Source organism: Diceros bicornis, chromosome 34, assembly GCF_020826845.1.
Source record: "Diceros bicornis minor isolate mBicDic1 chromosome 34, mDicBic1.mat.cur, whole genome shotgun sequence".
Taxonomy (NCBI): Eukaryota; Metazoa; Chordata; class Mammalia; order Perissodactyla; family Rhinocerotidae; genus Diceros; species Diceros bicornis.
Window position 1 is genome coordinate 19,317,722 of NC_080773.1, and position 18,257 is coordinate 19,335,978.

The following is an 18,257-nucleotide window of genomic DNA, read 5'->3' on the forward strand; positions in this document are numbered from 1 at the left end:
TGGTATGTTTTGTGAGCTGTGCTCTCGTTAGCAACAGAAATAACATTTCCTGCTCCTACTCAGGGCCAGGAGCTCTGCTCCATCCTGAGGCCACACACAGAGAGGCTGGGGGGAGGGGGGAGGCAGAGATGAGCAAGACAACCAATGGAGAAGGCAACTTCCAACAGCAATCGGGCAAACGAAGACGAGAGGAAGTGAGGAGGTGGAGGCCTGGGTGCGGCCACCTCGGATAGGTCCTGAGTTTCTGCGCCGGGAGGGCCCTCTAGAGGACCTGGCTGGGCTGGTCACGGGGGATACATCACAATGCAGTGTGTTAGGGCTTGGAGAGTGGGGCGTGGGGAGGGGACACTCACTTGGCCCCCAGGTCTGGGGGTTGGTTAGTGGTTGCAAGACGGTATCCGGGCAGTGGGGATTGCAAGCAAAAAGCACAGAGTGTGCAAATAAGAGCAGAGGCTCTGTGGTCTGAGAGAGGACAGGGCTGGGGCCTGGACTCCTAGAACCTGAGGGAGCAGAGGGTGATCCCGGGCCCCGAAGTCCCAGGAGGAGGGCTGCCAGCCCCGGAGGATTCAGAGCCTCTATTTCTCCTAATGTGCTCGGCATTAACCTCCAGCCAGCCTTTCAGCACTCTTGGGGCAGTTTTCCCAGGTCCCGGGGCTGGGCAGCTGAGAGTCTAGCAGAAAACAGAGCCCACGGGGAGTGGTTGTGGGAAATGCCCCCAAGTCTCCAGGGCCTGGGAAGAGCCGAGGCTGCCAAACCCAGGGGGTGATGCGGGGGGGTGCACACTGGAGGAACAATCCCTGCTCTATCCACTTGTTTCCCACAGACTCAGGCCAAACTAAACCACTGCCCAGGCCGGTTCTGCTTCCAACCAATCCCAGGGCTCTTCCCAGACTCCTCCTTCCTTTCTCAAGCCCCCAGCCCAGGCCCACTTTCCTCCACACCCCAAGTCCAAGCCCCCGGCTGACTCTTCCCCCAGAACTCAGGAGCCTGGGACCCCAGACTTCTCCTCCCTCAGACTCAGGAGTCTGGACCTCCAATTCCTTCTCCTCAGGACCCAGAAGTTCAGGTCCCCAACCCCCATCTCCCTTAGAACCTGAAATCACAGCCTCTGGTCAGTGTTTGGGTGTCCCCTAGTGGAGGGCAGAGTGGGTCTGGCCTGTGATTCACTTACCAGTGAGCAGGAATGGAAGAATTTATTTGGTCAATCAACAGACACGGGGGAGGGCTTTGCAGAGGCCCGGTCTAAGGTCACAGTCCATCTGAGAGCCTCTCATGCTCCAACAGATGGACTCTGCTGTATACCGGAGGAAGAGGACAGATTGGAGCGTTTCGTATCGAAAGCTGAGAGCATAGGTGGGGTTACTGTGAGGCTGGAGAAGATCAAGCTTCAAAGCCCGGCACTTGCCTGGGCTTTCTGTGGTCCTCTATTTATTTATTTTTTATTGTTTTAAAGGAATGCTGATTTTATTTATTTATTTTTTTTTTTTTTGCTGAGGAAGACCAGCCCTGGGCTAACATCCATGCACATCTTCCTCTACTTTATATGGGACGCCACCACAGCATGGCTTGCCAAGCGGGTGGTTGGTGGGCGCCCAGGATCTGAACCGGCGAACCCTGGGCTGCCCCGCCACAGCAGAGCGCGCGCACTTAGCCGCTTGCGCCACCGGGCGGCCCTTCTGTGGTCTTCTATTTAAATTTGTACGTGTAATCCTGTACTTTTTAAAAAGAGGCCCACAAAATCTCAGTCTGACCCCCGGCTGGGGGACTTAATCAGTATGTTCATTTCATTCCTAGACCTAAAGTTTGAGCCTACACTTTCACAGAATTGTTATCACTACCATTATTATCTGTAACAGAAGGGAACTGGGCGAGTTTTCTAAGGTTCCTTCTTGCCCTTGTGTCGGTCCTCAGAAGTCAGTCTTTCACTTGCTGCACTCAGAGAGTTTCATCCTTTGACCCAGCAATCCTCCCGTGGGCAGTGCTGGAGACACAGCAGCGACCATGACCGCCCAGGGCAGGACGCACCACACCCACCCCTGACAGTGACGACACAAAGTGGGCAGGGATGGGGCGGCAGAGTCCAGGGAACTAGAAGGACTGGGAGGCGGTGCCCTGCCCAGCCTGGGAGGCCAGGGAAGGTTTCCTGGAGGAGACCATAGTACTACTGAGCTGAGACCTAGAGGAAAGTGGAAGCAAATACTAAAATAATAAATAATTAGAATATCCCAATGCAAAGCCCGCTCACCCTTCCAGGGATTGTGAAAAGTTCATAATAATGGCGCACGATAGATTCCTTACTAAGCGTGAGGCGGGGGGACACGTGCTTTATACTCGTGATCTCACTGGGTCTTCCCCAAAACCCAGCGGGGCAAAAGGGGAAGAGGAATAGCGGGTTCTGTGACAACGCCTACTTTATAAAAGAGGAAGAAACTGCGGCTCAGAAAGATACGTCACTTGTCCGGGATCATAACACCCTCCTCAGGCCAGAGGTCTCTCAGCACGTGTCCAGGCTGGGAGCTGTAGAAAGACACACAGCTACAAACAAGGATAGAGTTCCTAGAGCGCTCGAAGCCGAGTCCAAAGCGGCGAGGTTTGCTAGAAAGCAGACCACTGGCGGAACGCGCATGCGCGCTAAACTAGGCGGCCCGAAGGCTTGGGGGGGCGCTCACAGAGCGCAATTTGGAGGTGTGGAGGCCGGGAGAACCCTGAAATAGTAACTCTGAAGGCACAGAAAGACTAACACCTACACGGACTGGTCAGGAGAAATGGGTACTTCAGGAACAAGGGTCACACGGCGAGACTGTTGACCAAAAGCCCTGCTCGCCGAATCTGGGTACGGTGGTCAGGAAGGTTCCTTTAACCCAAAAGGGGCGTGGCTTGAGCCAGCGTTTCGAAGCGTTACGGTGGCCGGGAAAGCTCAAGAAACATGGACCGGAAAGGACTCAAAGACTCCGCAGGACAAAGAGAACAAGACGGCCTAGACGGCTCATACAACTGAATAAGGCGGGCTTATTCGAGCGGACAGAAGGACTGGAGTCTGTAGGAAGCGCATATGTTGGCCGAGAAAGTCCTGGGAGTTCAGAGCAGGCAGCGTCTCTAGCAGACAAAAACAAGCAAGCTGCGGAAGGGAGGACTACGGTGGCCGGGTTGGCTCTTTCATAGCCGGAAGCAGCTCCCCCGAGAGGCGTGGCTGAGGCGCTCTTGCCGGTACGGTGGCCGGCGCGTCGGGCCAAGTGTGAAATCTCGCGCGATCACGCTGGCGCCGTCGGGGACGGGGCGGGGCTGGCGGCGGGGGCGGGGACCCGGAGCGGGAAGATGGCGGCGGCGCAGGAGACGGACGGGGCCGGCAGCGCCGTGGTGGCGGCCGGAGGAGGCGGCTCCGGTCAGGTACGGAGGCCGAGAAGGGCCTGAGGGGTTCTTCCCCACCCGGGGGGCCTCCCACGGGGCGTGTCCTGCCCCCTTCCGCAGAATCCTGTGCATCGGGGGCTCCTTGCCCAGAGGGACCTTGAATACCGGGCCCGGGCGAGGCCGGGCGGCCCGGGAGGCTGGACAGTGCGGGGAGCGGGGCCCTGTTGCGCGCCGGGTCCCTGCACGCTCGCGCTGGGCGGCCACCAGCCTCAGTGCTCGAGCCGGGAGACAGTGGCGTGGAGGGGCGCAGACTTGTACCCAGGCGCCCTGGGTTCTCCACTCCGCGGTTCCAGGCTCCAAGACTGTTCCTAGAATGGTTTGGCTCGCAGTGCCTGGGGTGTGAGCAATCGTTGATTAATTGGGAGTTTTCTATCTCTGGGGAAGTCAGGTCATCGTCGTGGGTAAGGGCACGGGCTGTCGAGGGCGACAGACCCATTTTACAGACGGGAATCCAAGGAACGGCGACACTAAGGCACTTGCAGAAGGTCACCCAGGTTGGGTTTGGGATCCGTTCCGTGTAGAAGTTACCAGACACCGCTGACCCAGGGTGGTCAGGCTAGCGATGGGTGTGCTTTGGGCATAAACCAATCCTATGGGGGAATTAGTCTAGGTGCTGGTGACTTCTGACCCATTGCTGCCTCGACTAAACTGAGGCTGCAGAACATGCTAGTTCAGGCAGCCACCCTTCGGGCGTTTAGGGAATCGATGGAGTGACAGCAAGGGGCTGTCGACCCACCCACTGGGATGTCGCTGACATGTGGGAGGCAGCACGGGGAGAGGAGCGCAGGCTGGGAGGGGAGGATGGAGCTGACTTTCTGCGTGACCTGGGCAAGTTCCTTCCCCTCTTCAGGCCTTCACTTCTCCAGTGGTGAATGGAACGGTTGGGCAGGAGGGCCAGCCAGGTGAGGGGCCACAAAGACAGCTCCAGCCATGTCCCTGCCCTCAGTGGAGTGGGAGAGAAGACTGACACGTAAAGAATTATAATCCTGGATGACTAGGGTGGTGACAAAAGTCTGTGTCAAGGACTGAGGGAGCCCAGAGGAGGGGCAAATAATATCACCTGGGGAGGACACCAGGATGAGATTCGTATGACAGAGCCCAGCATACCTGGTTCAGCATCTTCACCCAGGGCCCAGGGGCCGCCTCAGGAAGTGTTTGTTGAGTTAGTGCTGGAAGGAAGGCTCAGTCCCTGTCTTCAGGGGCTTCCCAGTCTTTCCTTCTCTGAGTGTTTGTTGATTACTGGGTGGGGGGTGATCAGAGAGACTAGAGGTCAGGGTGCCCTGAGCTTCCAGAGACTCTCCATCATCTCTTTTCCTATTTCTACTTAAAACCTTTCCAGACTTACTCCTTTGTCTTCAGGATAAAGTCCAAATTCTTTAGCAGACCGAGGCTTTGCTTGGTCTGACTTTTCTTCACACCGGACTAGGATTTCTCAGCCTCGGCACTCTTAACATGTTGGGTTGGATAAGTTTTCGTTGTGGGGGCTGTCCTGTGCACTGTACGCTGTTTACCAGCATCCCTGGCCTCTACACGCTGGATGTCAGTAGCACACACACCCTCCCCAGTTGTGACAACCAAAAATGTCTCCAGACATTGTTTAATGTCTCCTGGGGGTAGAATTGCCCCTGCTTGAGAACCACTGGCCAAGAGGAGCCTCAGCCACTCTGAAGCTTTCTTTCTGCAAGTGTCCCTCGCTATCTCTTCCCCCAGCCTTTGCACATGTGTCTCGCTTCTTTATCTGGTTGATCCTTACTAGTCCTGGACATCTCAGATGTCCCTCCCTGGGAAGCCCTCTCTGACCCTCTCAGACGGGGTCAGGGCTCCCACAGCCCCCTGGGCTCCCCTGTCCCAGCCCTGCCCACTCTGGGCTGCCGCCATGTGTCTCCTCCACTGGACTGGAGCTCCTGGAGGGTAAAACTGGACCTGTCTTGGTCACCTCTGTGTCCCCAGCACCACCCAGCTCGGGACCCGGCACAGGGCAGTGCTCAGTGTTTGTGGATTGAATGGATCTTGAGAGCTGAGGGGGAATTGCCGTGGTGGATCCAGGCCGTCAGCGAGGACATGCTGGAAAGCCTGCCTTCACGCTCTGCTGCTTCCTGGGCCCAGCCTCATGGTCTCTGCTGCTTCCTGGGCCTCTTAGCGGGTGTTCCTGGGGATCGTGTGTGAGATTGAACATGCAAGTCCAAGAGCAGGAACTGTGACTTACAGTCACTGCTGTGTCCCCAGCCACCGCCACCCTCCCCCGGCCTCCGGGGCCTGGCACAGAACAGGCAGACCCTCAGTCTCATGCTCCAGCCAGCCTTCTCCTCCTCCAGCCTGGGGCTCAGACACAGGGCCCACAGCTCTCCCATCCAGTCCTTCAGCCACTGTGTTGAGTCCCACTGCGTGCTGGGCCCCATGCTGATGCTGGGAGTACACCTGGGAACAGAACAGAGGCCCTGCCCACTAGGAGCTCATGTCCTAGCTGAGGGCTGGGTGGGGGCTTGGGTGTGGGGGGAGAAGGAAACACCGAGACAGTGAGCAAGATAGATAAAAATATATAGCGGGTCAGATGGCGATAAGTGCCATGGATAGAAATAAAGCTGGGAAGGGGGCTAGGAAGTGAGAAGGCTTGCAATTTAAGTAGGGTAGTCTGGGAAGGCCTCTCTGAGGAGGTGACATTTCAACAAAGACTTGAAGGAGATGAGAGAGAGAGGCATGCAGATACATGGGGGAAAAGCCTTTCAGGTAAAGAGAACAGCCAGTGCAAAGGCCCTGAGGTTGGAGGTGCCTGGTGTGATGAAGGAACAGCGAGGAGGCCGGTGTGACTGGAGCCAGCGAGTGAGGGGAGATGGGTGAGAGCAAAGAGGCAGGGAAGGGGCCATGGTGAGGACTTTGCCTGTACTCCAAGGGAAGCGGGGGCCACGGGAAGGTTACCTTTTTATTGAGGTATAATTTCAATACCATAACGTCCACCTGTTGTCAGGATAGAGTTCAGTGACTTTTGGTGCATTTATGCAATCGTGCAGAACCACTACCGCCACCACGGTCCGGTCTGAGAACACTGCGTCCTCTCAGAACGTCTCCTGGGTCTCTTTTGCAGTCGCTCTGCCCCCGGCAGTGTTCCTTTTGGTTGCTGAGGACTATCCCATTGCATAGATACATCACAGTTCACTCATTCATTCGTCAAAGGACGGTTGGGTCGCTTCTGGCTATTACCAGTAGCGCTGCTGTGAACATTTGCGTATAAGCTTTAGTGTGGACGTCCCTTCTCATTTCTCCCGGGCAGAGACCTACGAGCAGGGTTCCTGGTTTGTATGGCAGGGGCACATTTAACTTTTTAAGGATCTGCCATCATTTCAAAGCGGCAGCTCCCTTCTTCCCAGCAGCGGTGTACAGCCGTTCGGTTTCTCCACACACTCGCCCACACGTGCGATTATCCGTCTTTGTGATTATGGCCATCCTCCTGAAGGGGCATCTCAGTGCGGGTTTCGTTTGCATTTCCCGGGGAGGGTTTCCAGCCAGCCTGTCCACTATTGCGGGTAAGGCAGCAGACCTGGGGGTCAGCCAGACCTGGGTTCAAATCCCAACGTAGCCTCATGCTTCTGTTTCTTGACCCAGAATCAGCTCAGAGCTGCTGGAAACCCTTACTTGGCCCCCTGGTGCTCCCTGAACGAGGGGGCCCTGCGCCTGTCTGACCTCACCCGCCCCCCGGCCAGCCCCTTCCCTGAACCTTTGCCTTTCCCAGCCGGCCCTTCACCCACACATCAGACAGCTCCTCGGGGAGGCCCACGCCCCCCCGGTCCAAGTGGGTCCCCGTCCCCCACCCTGGTGGCCGTCATCTCCCTGGCTCGTTTCCTTCAGAGCACTTTCCCGTTTACCATTTTTAATGATCCTGTTGACTGTTCTGCAGGTGTGTTTCCCTCAGGCCCCGAGCTCTGGGAGGACAGGCCCAGAGCTGTGTGGCCACTACCACTGTCACCGCCTAGCACAGGGCCTGGTGCACAGTAGGTGCTCAGGAAATATCCTTTTCAACACACGAAGGAAATGTTTTCGGTCCAGAATGTACCAGTATTTTCACAACCTGGCCCTTGGATGAGAGAGAGTAAGAGTCAGAGAGGGGAGGTGACGTGCCCGAGGTCTCGCAACCAGGAACTGAGGGACCGGGCCCACGGCCTAGGTCTCCCAGACCCCAGAGCCCCCACCTTTTACCATGGTGCTGTTCCGCGCTCTGGGGGATGACAGGAAAGAGCTCTTGCTGGTGAAGGGGACAGGAGGTGACAAGTGACATGTTTAACAGACACTGGCCTCAGCTCCGTGGCAGCCCCGTCTGGCTGTGGGGGGCCTCTGTCCCTGCTCCCCAGGGTGTTTGAGGCCGACAGAAGACATTGCAGAAGGGTGGGCTTGGGGCTTGGTGGGGGGAGGGTGCTGGGCAGTGGAGGCCCAGAGGGGAGTGGATCTGGGTGGCCTGGTGCCCGGGGAGGCCCTTCAGGGAGCATTTGTTGACTCCACAGGTGTTTATGGAGCCTTTGCTCTGTGCCGGCTCTGTGCTGGGCCATGCTCCCGCCTAATGGACCGTGACAGTCCTGTCCTGCCTCCTGAAGGCAGAGGGGTGAGGGGACAGAGCTGGGAGCACCAGGGAGCCAGCATGTGCAAGGAGGGAGGTGGGAAAAATTGGGAGAATTTCCCCATCTCGGGCCCTCCCGAACCTGACACCATGAAATTCTGCTTCTGAGCTAAGAGTCTTCCTCTGGGAAGCCCTGCCTGACTCCCCGGCCTGCCCACCCCCTGTCATCTCACTGCTGTCATCCTTCTTGAGTAGCCCAGACAGGGGACTTGGACTCCCTGAGCCTCTGTTTGCCCTGCTGGTGAGTGGAGACGTTCACAGTTCTGGCCCCTGGGGAGGTGTGTGCTGGTTCGTCGCACACTCACGCTCTGGTTGTGTCTTTCTGTATCTGTCTCACCTGCTGAGTCAGGACCCCCTGGAGGGATGGGCCCCGCACAGGGCTGGCCACAGAGAAGGCCTCAGGAACTGTTTGCCCAAGGAAAAGTAAACCCAGGCCTTGCAGAATCCGGCACCTTCTGCATTATCCCCAATAACTACCTCCTCGCGTCCGGCCCCAGGGAGCAGTGGACAGTCCTCAGACTCAGACTGTGTCTGTCATCTTCATTTCTGCACCTGCTGCTTCCCTCACTGCCTCCTCTGCGCTGGCCAACTTCTTGTATTTTAGGTCTCAACTCCGACGTCCCCTCCTCCAGGAAGCCCACCCTGACCGCCAGGCTGGACCAGGTGGGATGTCTGGGTCCCTACATCCCAGCCCTGCCCACTCTGGGTCGTCCGTTTCTGGGGATGTGTCTGGCTCCCCCGCTGGACTGTGAGCCCCAGGAGGGTAGGACAGGGCTGTCTCGGTCACCCCTGTGTCCCCAGCACAGAGTCAGCGCTCAAGAGTGTTTTCCTCTTGAAGGAAGAAGACCCTTCCTAGGTGCTTTTAGTGATCTTCCCCCTTCCTAGGTGCTCTTATCGATCCATTCTCCAATTATCGTTCAAGCTCCCCCCCGGTGCTGGGCCGGGGTGCACAGTGCTGCTGAGACAGCCCCGGGGCCTCAGGTCCCATCCTCCCTCCTCACCATGGCCTCTGTCCCCTGCAGGTGACCAGCAATGGCAGCATCGGGAGGAACCCGCCGGCGGAAACCCAGCCCCAGAACCCACCACCCCAGCCAGCCCCCAACGCCTGGCAGGTCATCAAAGGCGTGCTGTTCAGGTGAGCAGACGGTGCCTGGGTTTGGTTCGTTGGAGAGAACTCAGATAAGAAAAGCGTGACGCGGACAGGGAAACATCCCTGAGGATGAGCATCGTCGCTGTGTTGGTGGAGACTTTTTTCTTGGTATGACAGGGTTTTTGTTTTGTTGTGGTAGAGTATACTGCATTGATTTGCTAGGGCAGCTGAAACAAATAGCACAGACCGGGCGGCTTAAACAACAGAAATTCATCTTCTCACAATTCTGGAGTCTGGGGGTCTGAGATCTGGGTGTCAGCAGGGTTGGTGTCTCCTGAGACCTTTCCCCTGGGCTTGTGGATAGATAGCCGCCTGCTCCCTGTGTCCTCACGTGCTCTTCCCTCTGTGTGTCTGTGTCCTGATTGTCTCTGCTCATAACGACACCAGTCATTGGATTCGGACCACCCGTATGACCTGAGTCACCTCTTTAAATACGGTCACCGAGGTCCCGAGGGTTCAGACCTCAGCATATGAGTTAGGGGGGACACAATTTAGCCACAACATACACGTTACCCAAAATTGACCATTTGAACTATTTTTTTTTTTTTTTTTTTGTGAGGAGATCAGCCCTGAGCTAACATCCGCCAATCCTCCTCTTTTTTTGCTGAGGAAGACGGCCCTGGGCTAACATCTGTGCCCATCTTCCTCCACTTTATATGGGACGCCGCCACAGCATGGCTTACCAAGCAGTGCGTCGGTGCGCGCCCGGGTTCCGAACCAGCGAACCCCGGGCCGCCGCAGCGGAGCGCGTGCGCTTAACCGCTTGCGCCACCGGGCCGGCCCCAACCACTTGAACTATTTTTAAGTGTACGATTTAGTCTCACCACCATCCGTCTCCAGAACTTTTTCATCTTCCCAAACTGGAATTCTGTCCCCATTGAACACTAGCTCCTCATCACCCTCTCCCCAGCACCCAACAACACCCTTCTACTTTCTGTCTCTGAATTCCACTATCTAGGTGCCTCAGATAAGTGAGTCACATGGTGTGTCCTTTTGTGACGGGTTGGTGGTGTTCCTTGTACAGGTGAATTCACTTGGCCTTTCCTGGGCAGTGGGAGCGCAGGGCCTGCCTTCTCGAAGCCCCGTCTTTGACGGAGGCCCTGCGGAGATGCTGGTGGGGCAGGGGCATACACCCAGGGCTGGGTTCTGTCCTCATCTCTGCTCTGGGCCTTTGTTTACCCATCTGCCGAGTGGGTGTTTCTTTTTCTTTCTGGAGAGGTATTTTAACAAAATGGTCACGGGACCAGGCCATGCAGTTAGGCAGTCACGCCATCCTCTATCAGCTATAAAGAATTCCAGAGCAGAGTTGTTTAAAACAGTCATCCCCTTGGCTAGGACGTCCTCACACGGCTGTGGCCAGCTTCAAGGGAGCCTGGGAAATGTGGTCTTTATTCTGGGAAACCGAGCACCCTGTGAAAAGCAGGGGTTCTGTTGCTGAGAAGAAGGGGAGGGTGGTTTCCGGGGCAGCTACTCGTCTCTTCTGGGCTGTCTTATTAGTTTTTTTCCCTAAACTTATAAATAATATGTGCTTATTATACAAAATAAAACATTTCAAACAATACAGAAGAGTATAAAGAAGTACCCGTCTTGGTGGCTCTCCTAGAAACACATACCTGTAATTGCCCTTAAATGGGATTATATAAGGATGCTTACAGAGAGAGCTGTTCAAAATAGAGAAAAGTGGGGAACAACCTGCTTGTCCAAAATAGGGGATCAGCTACTGAAATTTAGGGGCTGGGTGGCATCAAACACTGTGTAAGAGCACAGGCCTGCTCCAACCTCTCAGCCCCCAACCCTGAGCTGTGTGACTGGTCGGGTGACCGCCCCTCGTGCCTGAGTTTCCACCTCAGAGATAGGAGAACTGCCAGCTCACAGGTCGTTGGAAGGATTCCATAAGACTCTGAACTGGGGGGTGCGGGCACTAGCCCACGCTCAGTCAAAGTTGACCATGATTGCTTTTGTTGTTCAACGTAAAAAAAAACTTAGAAAGTATGTTCTAAAGAGAAACAGCTGAAAAATAGCCCACGATCCCCAGCACAGTCACCGATCACATTCTGGTGGGGGACAGACCCGCCCGCCTGGTGTCCTCCAAGAGCGTCACACAGCTGTGCAGGAGAGAAAGTCCCCACTGTGCAGCCCGAACACTGGCGGGCGTTCCTCGTGTGTACCCCAAGCTTCGACCATGGGACCCCTGTCCCTGCTCTTCTCTGTTCCACTCCTCCCCTGGGTCCAATAAGGGCTTAGAATTTTGTTATATGTCAGTTTCTTTTTTTCATGCTTTAAGCAGCTATGAATAAAGATTATTTTTATCTTTCCCTTCATTTTTACATAAGAGGTAGCCTGTTTCACACAGTTCCGCACCTTGGTTTTTTTCATTAACAGCGTATCTTAGAAATCGTTCTACATCGGTACATAAGAGACCTTCCTTCAGATGGACGTTTTTAATACTGCCACAGCGAGGGCTAATCTCCCTGCTTAGCACTGGCAGCACCAGATAGCAGTCTGGGTGGGGTGGGGGCCCGCAGACCATCTCATCTGGAGTTCTTAACATGGGATTCGGGGTTTGTTTTCAGGGGTCTGTGAACCCCCTGAGAAAGGCCTTTTTTGGGGGTAGAGGGTAGAGTCTGGTTTTCAGCACATCCTCAGATTATGCTAGTGGTTACCTGGAGTGGGGGGTGAGATGGGAACTGGGCAGATAAATGGATGGGGTTGGAGGGAGAGTCTTCATTATATGTCTTTTCATGTATTTAAAATTTTTCTGAACCCATGACTGTAATACCTGTTTGGGGTGGGAGGGAGGATTGAAAGTCTCTTTTATTTGCTTACTGTAGAAAGTTGAAAAGCATTAGGTGAGGGCTGGTCCCTGTAGGCCTGGTGGCCCAGGGCAGGGCTTCCTGGCCTGGGATGCGTGGATGGAGGGCAGTGTCCATGAGCCCTCAGAGGGTCCACAAAACTGTGGGTGTATGGGTACGCACAGGTGTTCTTCAGGAGACTGGGGATCCGGAATCCTTAAGAGGTCTTGTCCAGCCTGTCTCCTTCGACATGTGGGGACACAGAAGTGCAGAGGGGTTGGGACGCTAAGCCAGGGTGCCCCTGCCCCAGTCTCCCTTGGCACATTTACTGAAATGGGCGCCTCTCCTGGAGGCGGCGGGGCCCCCAGAGGTCGTTGCTTGCATATCTTCCCCGGCCTGCGCGTCGGGGACTTCTCGGGAGGCAGACGGCTCAGCTGGGCCGTGGCCCCTGAGACCTCAGACTCCAGGGCGTCGTGGCTCCTGCAGGCAGGGACAAGTCTCTGTGCCTGATCCTGCCCCTCGGCATGGTTCAGGGCTCGGTAAGGAGGCACCCCACCTACACCAGCACTCCCTCGCAGGGTTTTTCCATTCCGAAGTTTTGTGTATGTCTTTCTCCTGTGATGAAAATAACAGCAGTAATAGCTAACACTTCTGAAGCAGTATGTACCAGGCTCCGTTCTAGATGATATGTGTGTGTGTGTATATATATATATATATACACACATATATATATGTGTGTATATATAATTACATACGTGTGTATATATATTTCATGTGTTTAATTCTTGTAAACAACCCTACAAGGTAGGTAGTGTTATTTTCCACATTTTAACTGCTGAGGAAATGGAGGCCTGAGAGGTTAAGAGTCTCACCCGAGGGGCCGGCCCGGTGGCGCAAGCGGTTAAGTGCGCGCGCTCCGCTGCGGCGGCCCGGGGTTCGCTGGTTCGGATCCCGGGCGCGCACCGACGCACTGCTTGGCAAGCCATGCTGTGGCGGCGTCCCATATAAAGTGGAGGAAGACGGGCACAGATGTTAGCCCAGGGCCGTCTTCCTCAGCAAAAAAAAAAAAAAAAAAGAGGATTGGCAGATGTTAGCACAGGGCTGATCTCCTCACAAAAAAAAAAAAAAAAGAGTCTCACCCGAGGTCACACAGTTGGTAAAGGGCATAGCTGGGCTTCAGATCTAGGAGGTATTGCAGCTTCGAGGCTGAGCACTTAACCCCTCTGCTGTGTAGCTTTTCACAAATGTAATTAATAAGTACTTGTCTCATTTAATCGTTGCACAGCTGCGTGTATCTGGGAGACCTGAATTAACACAAGAGAAGTTTATTTCTCTCTCATGTACCAGTCTGGACCTAGGCAGATCAGGCTTCTGTAGTCTTCTGCGACCCAGACACCTTCCTGCTTTTTGTTCCACCATTTCTAGGTTTTGCCCTTTGTCGTCATGGCCAAAAATGGCTGCTGAAGATCCAGCTATCACTTTCACATTCCAGGAAGGAAGATGAAATCAAGGAGGGATGCTCTTTCTCTTTAAGGATACTTCCCAAAAGCCCAGCATAACACCTTGTTTTTTCATTTTATTGGCCAGAACTTTACCATGTGTCCACACTCAGCTATAAGCGAGGCTGGAATTGTAGTCTTTATTCTGGGTGGCCAAAGGGTCCAGCTACAAATTCGTTTTCTTATTGAGGAAGAAAGAGGAGATGAATATTGGGAAACAACTAGCAGTCTGCTACAGTTTTTGGGGGAGGGGCTTTTATTTTCTTCATTAAAAAGAAATTCAAAAAGAAAAGCATAAAGAAGAAGGTAAAAATCACCTGAAGGTACCCATCATTCATCATTACTGTATTCATGGTGGTCCTTTCACATGTTGGTTCCCGTGCATGCTGTTTTTATCATGCACGATTTTTTAAGCCAATATTGTCTTTTGAGGTGTTTTGTTTTGTTTTTGCTTACCCTACACCATCCCCTACTCCCCAAACCAAAGGAATTTGTTTTAAAGTCTGATGTGTATCATTTCACACCTTTCCCTGTTTTTGTGTCTTTATAAATAGGTGTAAAGGTGCATATACAGGTTGGTTTGGGTTTTTTGGATTTTTATTGTGGTAAAATATACGTAACATAAAATTAACCATTTTTCAGTGTACAGTTCGGTGGCATTAAGTACATTCACATTGACTGCAGCCATCACTGCCGTCCCTCTCCAGGACCTTTTCATCTTCCCCAGCGGAAACTGTCTCCCTTAAACGCTAACTCCCATTCCATACGCCCCCCAGCCGAGTTTGTTGTTTTTTAGCATAGTTTATTACTGTGTTAGAAAGTGGAATCGTGTTCTGTACACTTTCCTTCATCTTGCCTTTCTCTTTAACAGTGGATCCTGGAAATGACTCCAAGTCAGTTACAGTCCTAAGATGTTTATTCAGTTTTATGAACTGAGAAAATGACTCTAAAATATTTGTTTTAACTAAGATAGTGTTGTTTTGTTTTGTTTTGTTTTGTTGTGAGGAAGATTAGCCCTGAGCTAACATCCATGCCAGTCCTCCTCTTTTTCCTGAGGAAGATTGGCCCTGGGGTAACATCCGTGCCCATCTTCCTCCACTTGATATGGGACGCCGCCACAGCATGGCCTGACAAGCGGGATCCGAACCTGCGAACCCCCGGCCGCCGCAGCGGAGCGCGAGCACTGGACTGCTACGCCACCGGGCCGGCCCCTGTTGTTTTGTTTTTATTTCTGTTTTTTCTGTCATGTTATTCGGAGCATAGATACTTCTGAAGCTCTCTCGATATACATTTTGCAGGTTTTGTAACAAATTCTGAAACTTCAGAGTTCTGTGGTTCTGAGCGTCTCCGATGTTCTTTCGGTTTCTGCTGGTTCTCACTCAGTGTCTTGTTTCCTTGTGCGCCTGCCTTATCTTGGGCTGTGTGTTGGTCATTGTACTTGAAAAATTACTTATAGGAATAATTTCAGGCCTGGGATGCACCGATTTTCCTCCAGAGAAGACTTGCTTTGCGGGCTGCCTGGGGCATCGTCCGTCCAGGGTCTCCTCGCACCAGGTTCAGGGCTCTGGCCGTGCCCACCTGGTGCGTGACCCCTGGGGAGGGCTCGGCCTCGTCCTGGGTAGGGAGCCCTGTGGGGTCTTAGCTGCTCCCAGGGGAGGTCTTTGGTCACCTCATGTGGCCCTGGGGCTAGCATTTCTATCAACTCGATTAAAAACACGTGAAAGAGAACATATATGAGCAGGATATGTTCTTACTGCATCAAGATGTATGATTGTATGTATAAAGCGTGTGTTGGTATTCTTAGTGTATTAATTCTCCTCAAGCTTTTCCAGGTTGTTTCCTGCAGCAGCATTGGTCTGAATAACCTAGCCCGTTGTTACTAACAATGGGGACTAACCTGTGGGACTAACCTGTTACTGTCTGCTTCTCCAGTTTTCAGTTGAAGTTCTAAAATGCTGCTCTCTCTAAAGTTCTGTGTCTCTAAAATGCAGGGATTCCAGATTCTTAGGCTCCTCTCACTTTGGGATTCCAGGGGACTGGGGCATTCGGTTCCTAGTCCGAGGTTTCGAGGGTCCACGCCCCTGCAGCCCTGTGGCCAGCAGGAGCTCCTGGAGGACTCGGGATGGGGCCTCTGCACGGAGACCAGGCAGCCCAGGCCCTCACACTGGCACGCCGGGGCATCTCCCCGGACATGGCATGTGGCGGCGTCTGTCCTCTCACAGGCCCTGTGACTGCCCCCTCAGGGACCCTCCCTACGTGGTCACCAGCCCCAGGTCAGGCCCCAGCAGGCGCCGAGTCAGGAGGTCTGGTGCATCCACGTGGGAAAGAAGAGGTGTGGGGACTCACCACCAGCCCTGCTTCCCTCCTCAGGATCTTCATCATCTGGGCCATCAGCAGCTGGTTCCGCCGAGGGCCGGCCCCTCAGGACCAGGCAGGCCCTGGAGGAGCCCCGCGCGTCGCCAGCCGCAACCTGTTCCCCAAAGACACTTTAATGGTAACCGCCGGCTGGGAGGCCAGCCACGGGAGACGAGGGCGTGGGGGAGGGCCTGGGGGGTGACAGGGGTGGTCGGGGCAGACCCGGGCCCTGATCACTGTGGTCTGTGAACAAGTCTGGGGTTGAGGAATTCTGGGTCCATCCACAGCCCTTGAAACCTGTTTCACTCAAGCGACACCCAGAAGGAAAAGTAAATTCTTTTGGTTTTGTGGTGATGCTCTCTCTGGGGAACAGGGACATCAGAGGTTTCACTCGGTTGTTCAAGAACTGTCTCAACAGAGTCCTTACATATTTTATTTCAAAAGTACATTCAGGCTTTAAAAGTTGCACAGGGAGGTGTGCAGGGGCGGGGGCAGGAAAGGAGTGGGAAGGAGAGAGCACGAAGTCAGGAGAGGCTGGGAAGGGCAGGAGCCAGGCAGAGGCAGGAGCGAGGGAGAAGCATACTCTCGCCGCAGGGTCTGGAGGGGCTGGGTTCCAGAGCAGCCACAGCAAGTGCACAGACCCCGGTCGTCTAGGCCTCTCCCACCTTTGCGGTTCTCTGCAGCTCTGGGCTTCCCAGTTTCATGGAATTCTAGTCGACAGGGTGACCGCTGCTCAGCTGTTCTTTTTCAGGGCTCCAGACAAAGGTGGCCACGGGGACTTGAGAAAGGAGGGAGTTCTCAGAGGCCTGGCTTGCCCACCTCCCTGTGTTCTCAGTGGCTGACACTCCTGCAGCTCTTGACAGTGCTTTATCCACGAGCCTGCAGAGCTCTGGCCGTAAGAGGCCGGGAGGGAAGAAGATAATTCGGGGCGGTCCTGAGCCTTCCTGACCCCACATGCTGATTGGCAGGCTGGCCATTCTTCAGGTTTTTTTTGCTCACAGACGTCACAGACTCAAGACAGGACAGATGTGGTGGGAGTATGAGCTGCTGTCAGCTGCCCCTCTCTGCTCCCCTACCCCCTCTACTCCCCCACGACATCGCTCGTGAGGGTGCTAGACCACCAGCACAGCTCTTCACCTGCTCTGTATCCGTCAGCCCGCAGAGGCTCTCACGAGCAGCCCTAAGCTTCTGCTTCCCCTCCCGACAGAACCTGCACGTGTACATCTCAGAGCACGAGCACTTTACAGACTTCAACGCCACGTCGGCACTCTTCTGGGAGCAGCACGACCTCGTGTACGGGGACTGGACGAGCGGCGAGAACTCAGACGGCTGCTACGAGCACTTCGCTGAGCTTGACATTCCGCAGGTGGGCACAGTTCCTGGTTTCTGGCCGCGAGGCTGCCACTCACCCTGAAGGGTCATTCCTTGAACCCACACCCACTCCCACTCCTGCAGTCTGGAGTTCAGGCCCCAGGCCTGGCTCTGCCCTCAGTTCACATGCTGTGTGACCACAGGCAGGTCCCTAAGGTCTCTGGGCTTTGGCCTCCCCCATCTGAAATGTGGGTAGGGTTGGCTTTGGCCCAGGATCCTCCTGACTTCCTCCAGGGTTGTGTAAGCCTGTGGTTTAAACCATCATCCTTGGTGTGTCTCGGCATCACTAGTTTGTCAGGCAACCCAGTTTGAAGATAAATAATAGTTGGTGTTGATTAGGCGCTTACAAGGTGCAGGGCACCAAGCCGGGCCGACTGGCGGAAACCTCCGAGCAACCCTGTGAAGTGGGAACTGTTATCTCCATTTGACTCATGAGGAAACTGAGGTACAGAGAGGTTAAATGACTTACCTAAGGTCACACAGCTAGTGAGAGATTCAAACTCCAGGCTGTCTGGCTCTGGACTCTGGCATCCCCCGGTTCAAATCCTGCCTCCTCCAGGAAGCCCTCCCTGACAGTCACGCTCAGGTAGCTGCCCTCTCTAGGCTCCCCCATCCAAGCCCTGCCCACTCTGGGTTGTCACTCTCCCCCACGAGACTGTAAGCCTATGAGGGTGAGGCTGGGGCCATCTAGGTCACTGCTGTCTCCCCAGCTCTGCCCAGCTCAGGGCCAGGTGCAGAATCAGTGAGTGGTATCCTCTCTGGGGCTGCCCTCTCATTCATATCTCCAGCAGGTCTCCTCCTCAGCCTCCTGGTGGGGAGGGACCGTGTCTTTCTGTCTGTCTGTGTCTTGGTCTGTTGGGATGATGGAAGCAGGTAGGATGACCCGTGCCAAGGGGGAGCTCCCAGCAAGACTTCAGGCCCAGCCCCCAGACCCCAGCAGGCCGAGGGACAGCGAGCTGGGCAGTGAGAGCTGCTCCCAGAGTGTGTCATTGTACCTGCGAGGTTTTTTTCTTTTTTGTTTTTTGTGAGGAAGATCAGCCCTGAGCTAACATCCGTGCTAATCCTCCTCTTTTTAC

The 18,257-nt window shown here is 54.5% G+C and overlaps 1 protein-coding gene across 1 annotated transcript in view; it reads left to right on the plus strand.

Moving 5' to 3' along the window:
* Positions 1-3,303: 3,303 nt before the first annotated feature.
* The window catches only part of CLPTM1 (CLPTM1 regulator of GABA type A receptor forward trafficking), a 28,510-nt gene continuing 13,556 nt past the window's right edge, over positions 3,304-18,257 (plus strand). The window contains exons 1-4 of the mRNA XM_058529545.1: positions 3,304-3,387; positions 9,037-9,149; positions 15,826-15,949; positions 17,018-17,176. Of these exons, the coding sequence (XP_058385528.1) occupies positions 3,316-3,387; positions 9,037-9,149; positions 15,826-15,949; positions 17,018-17,176 (468 nt within the window). The 5' untranslated portion in view covers positions 3,304-3,315. The remainder of the gene's footprint in view (positions 3,388-9,036; positions 9,150-15,825; positions 15,950-17,017; positions 17,177-18,257) is intronic.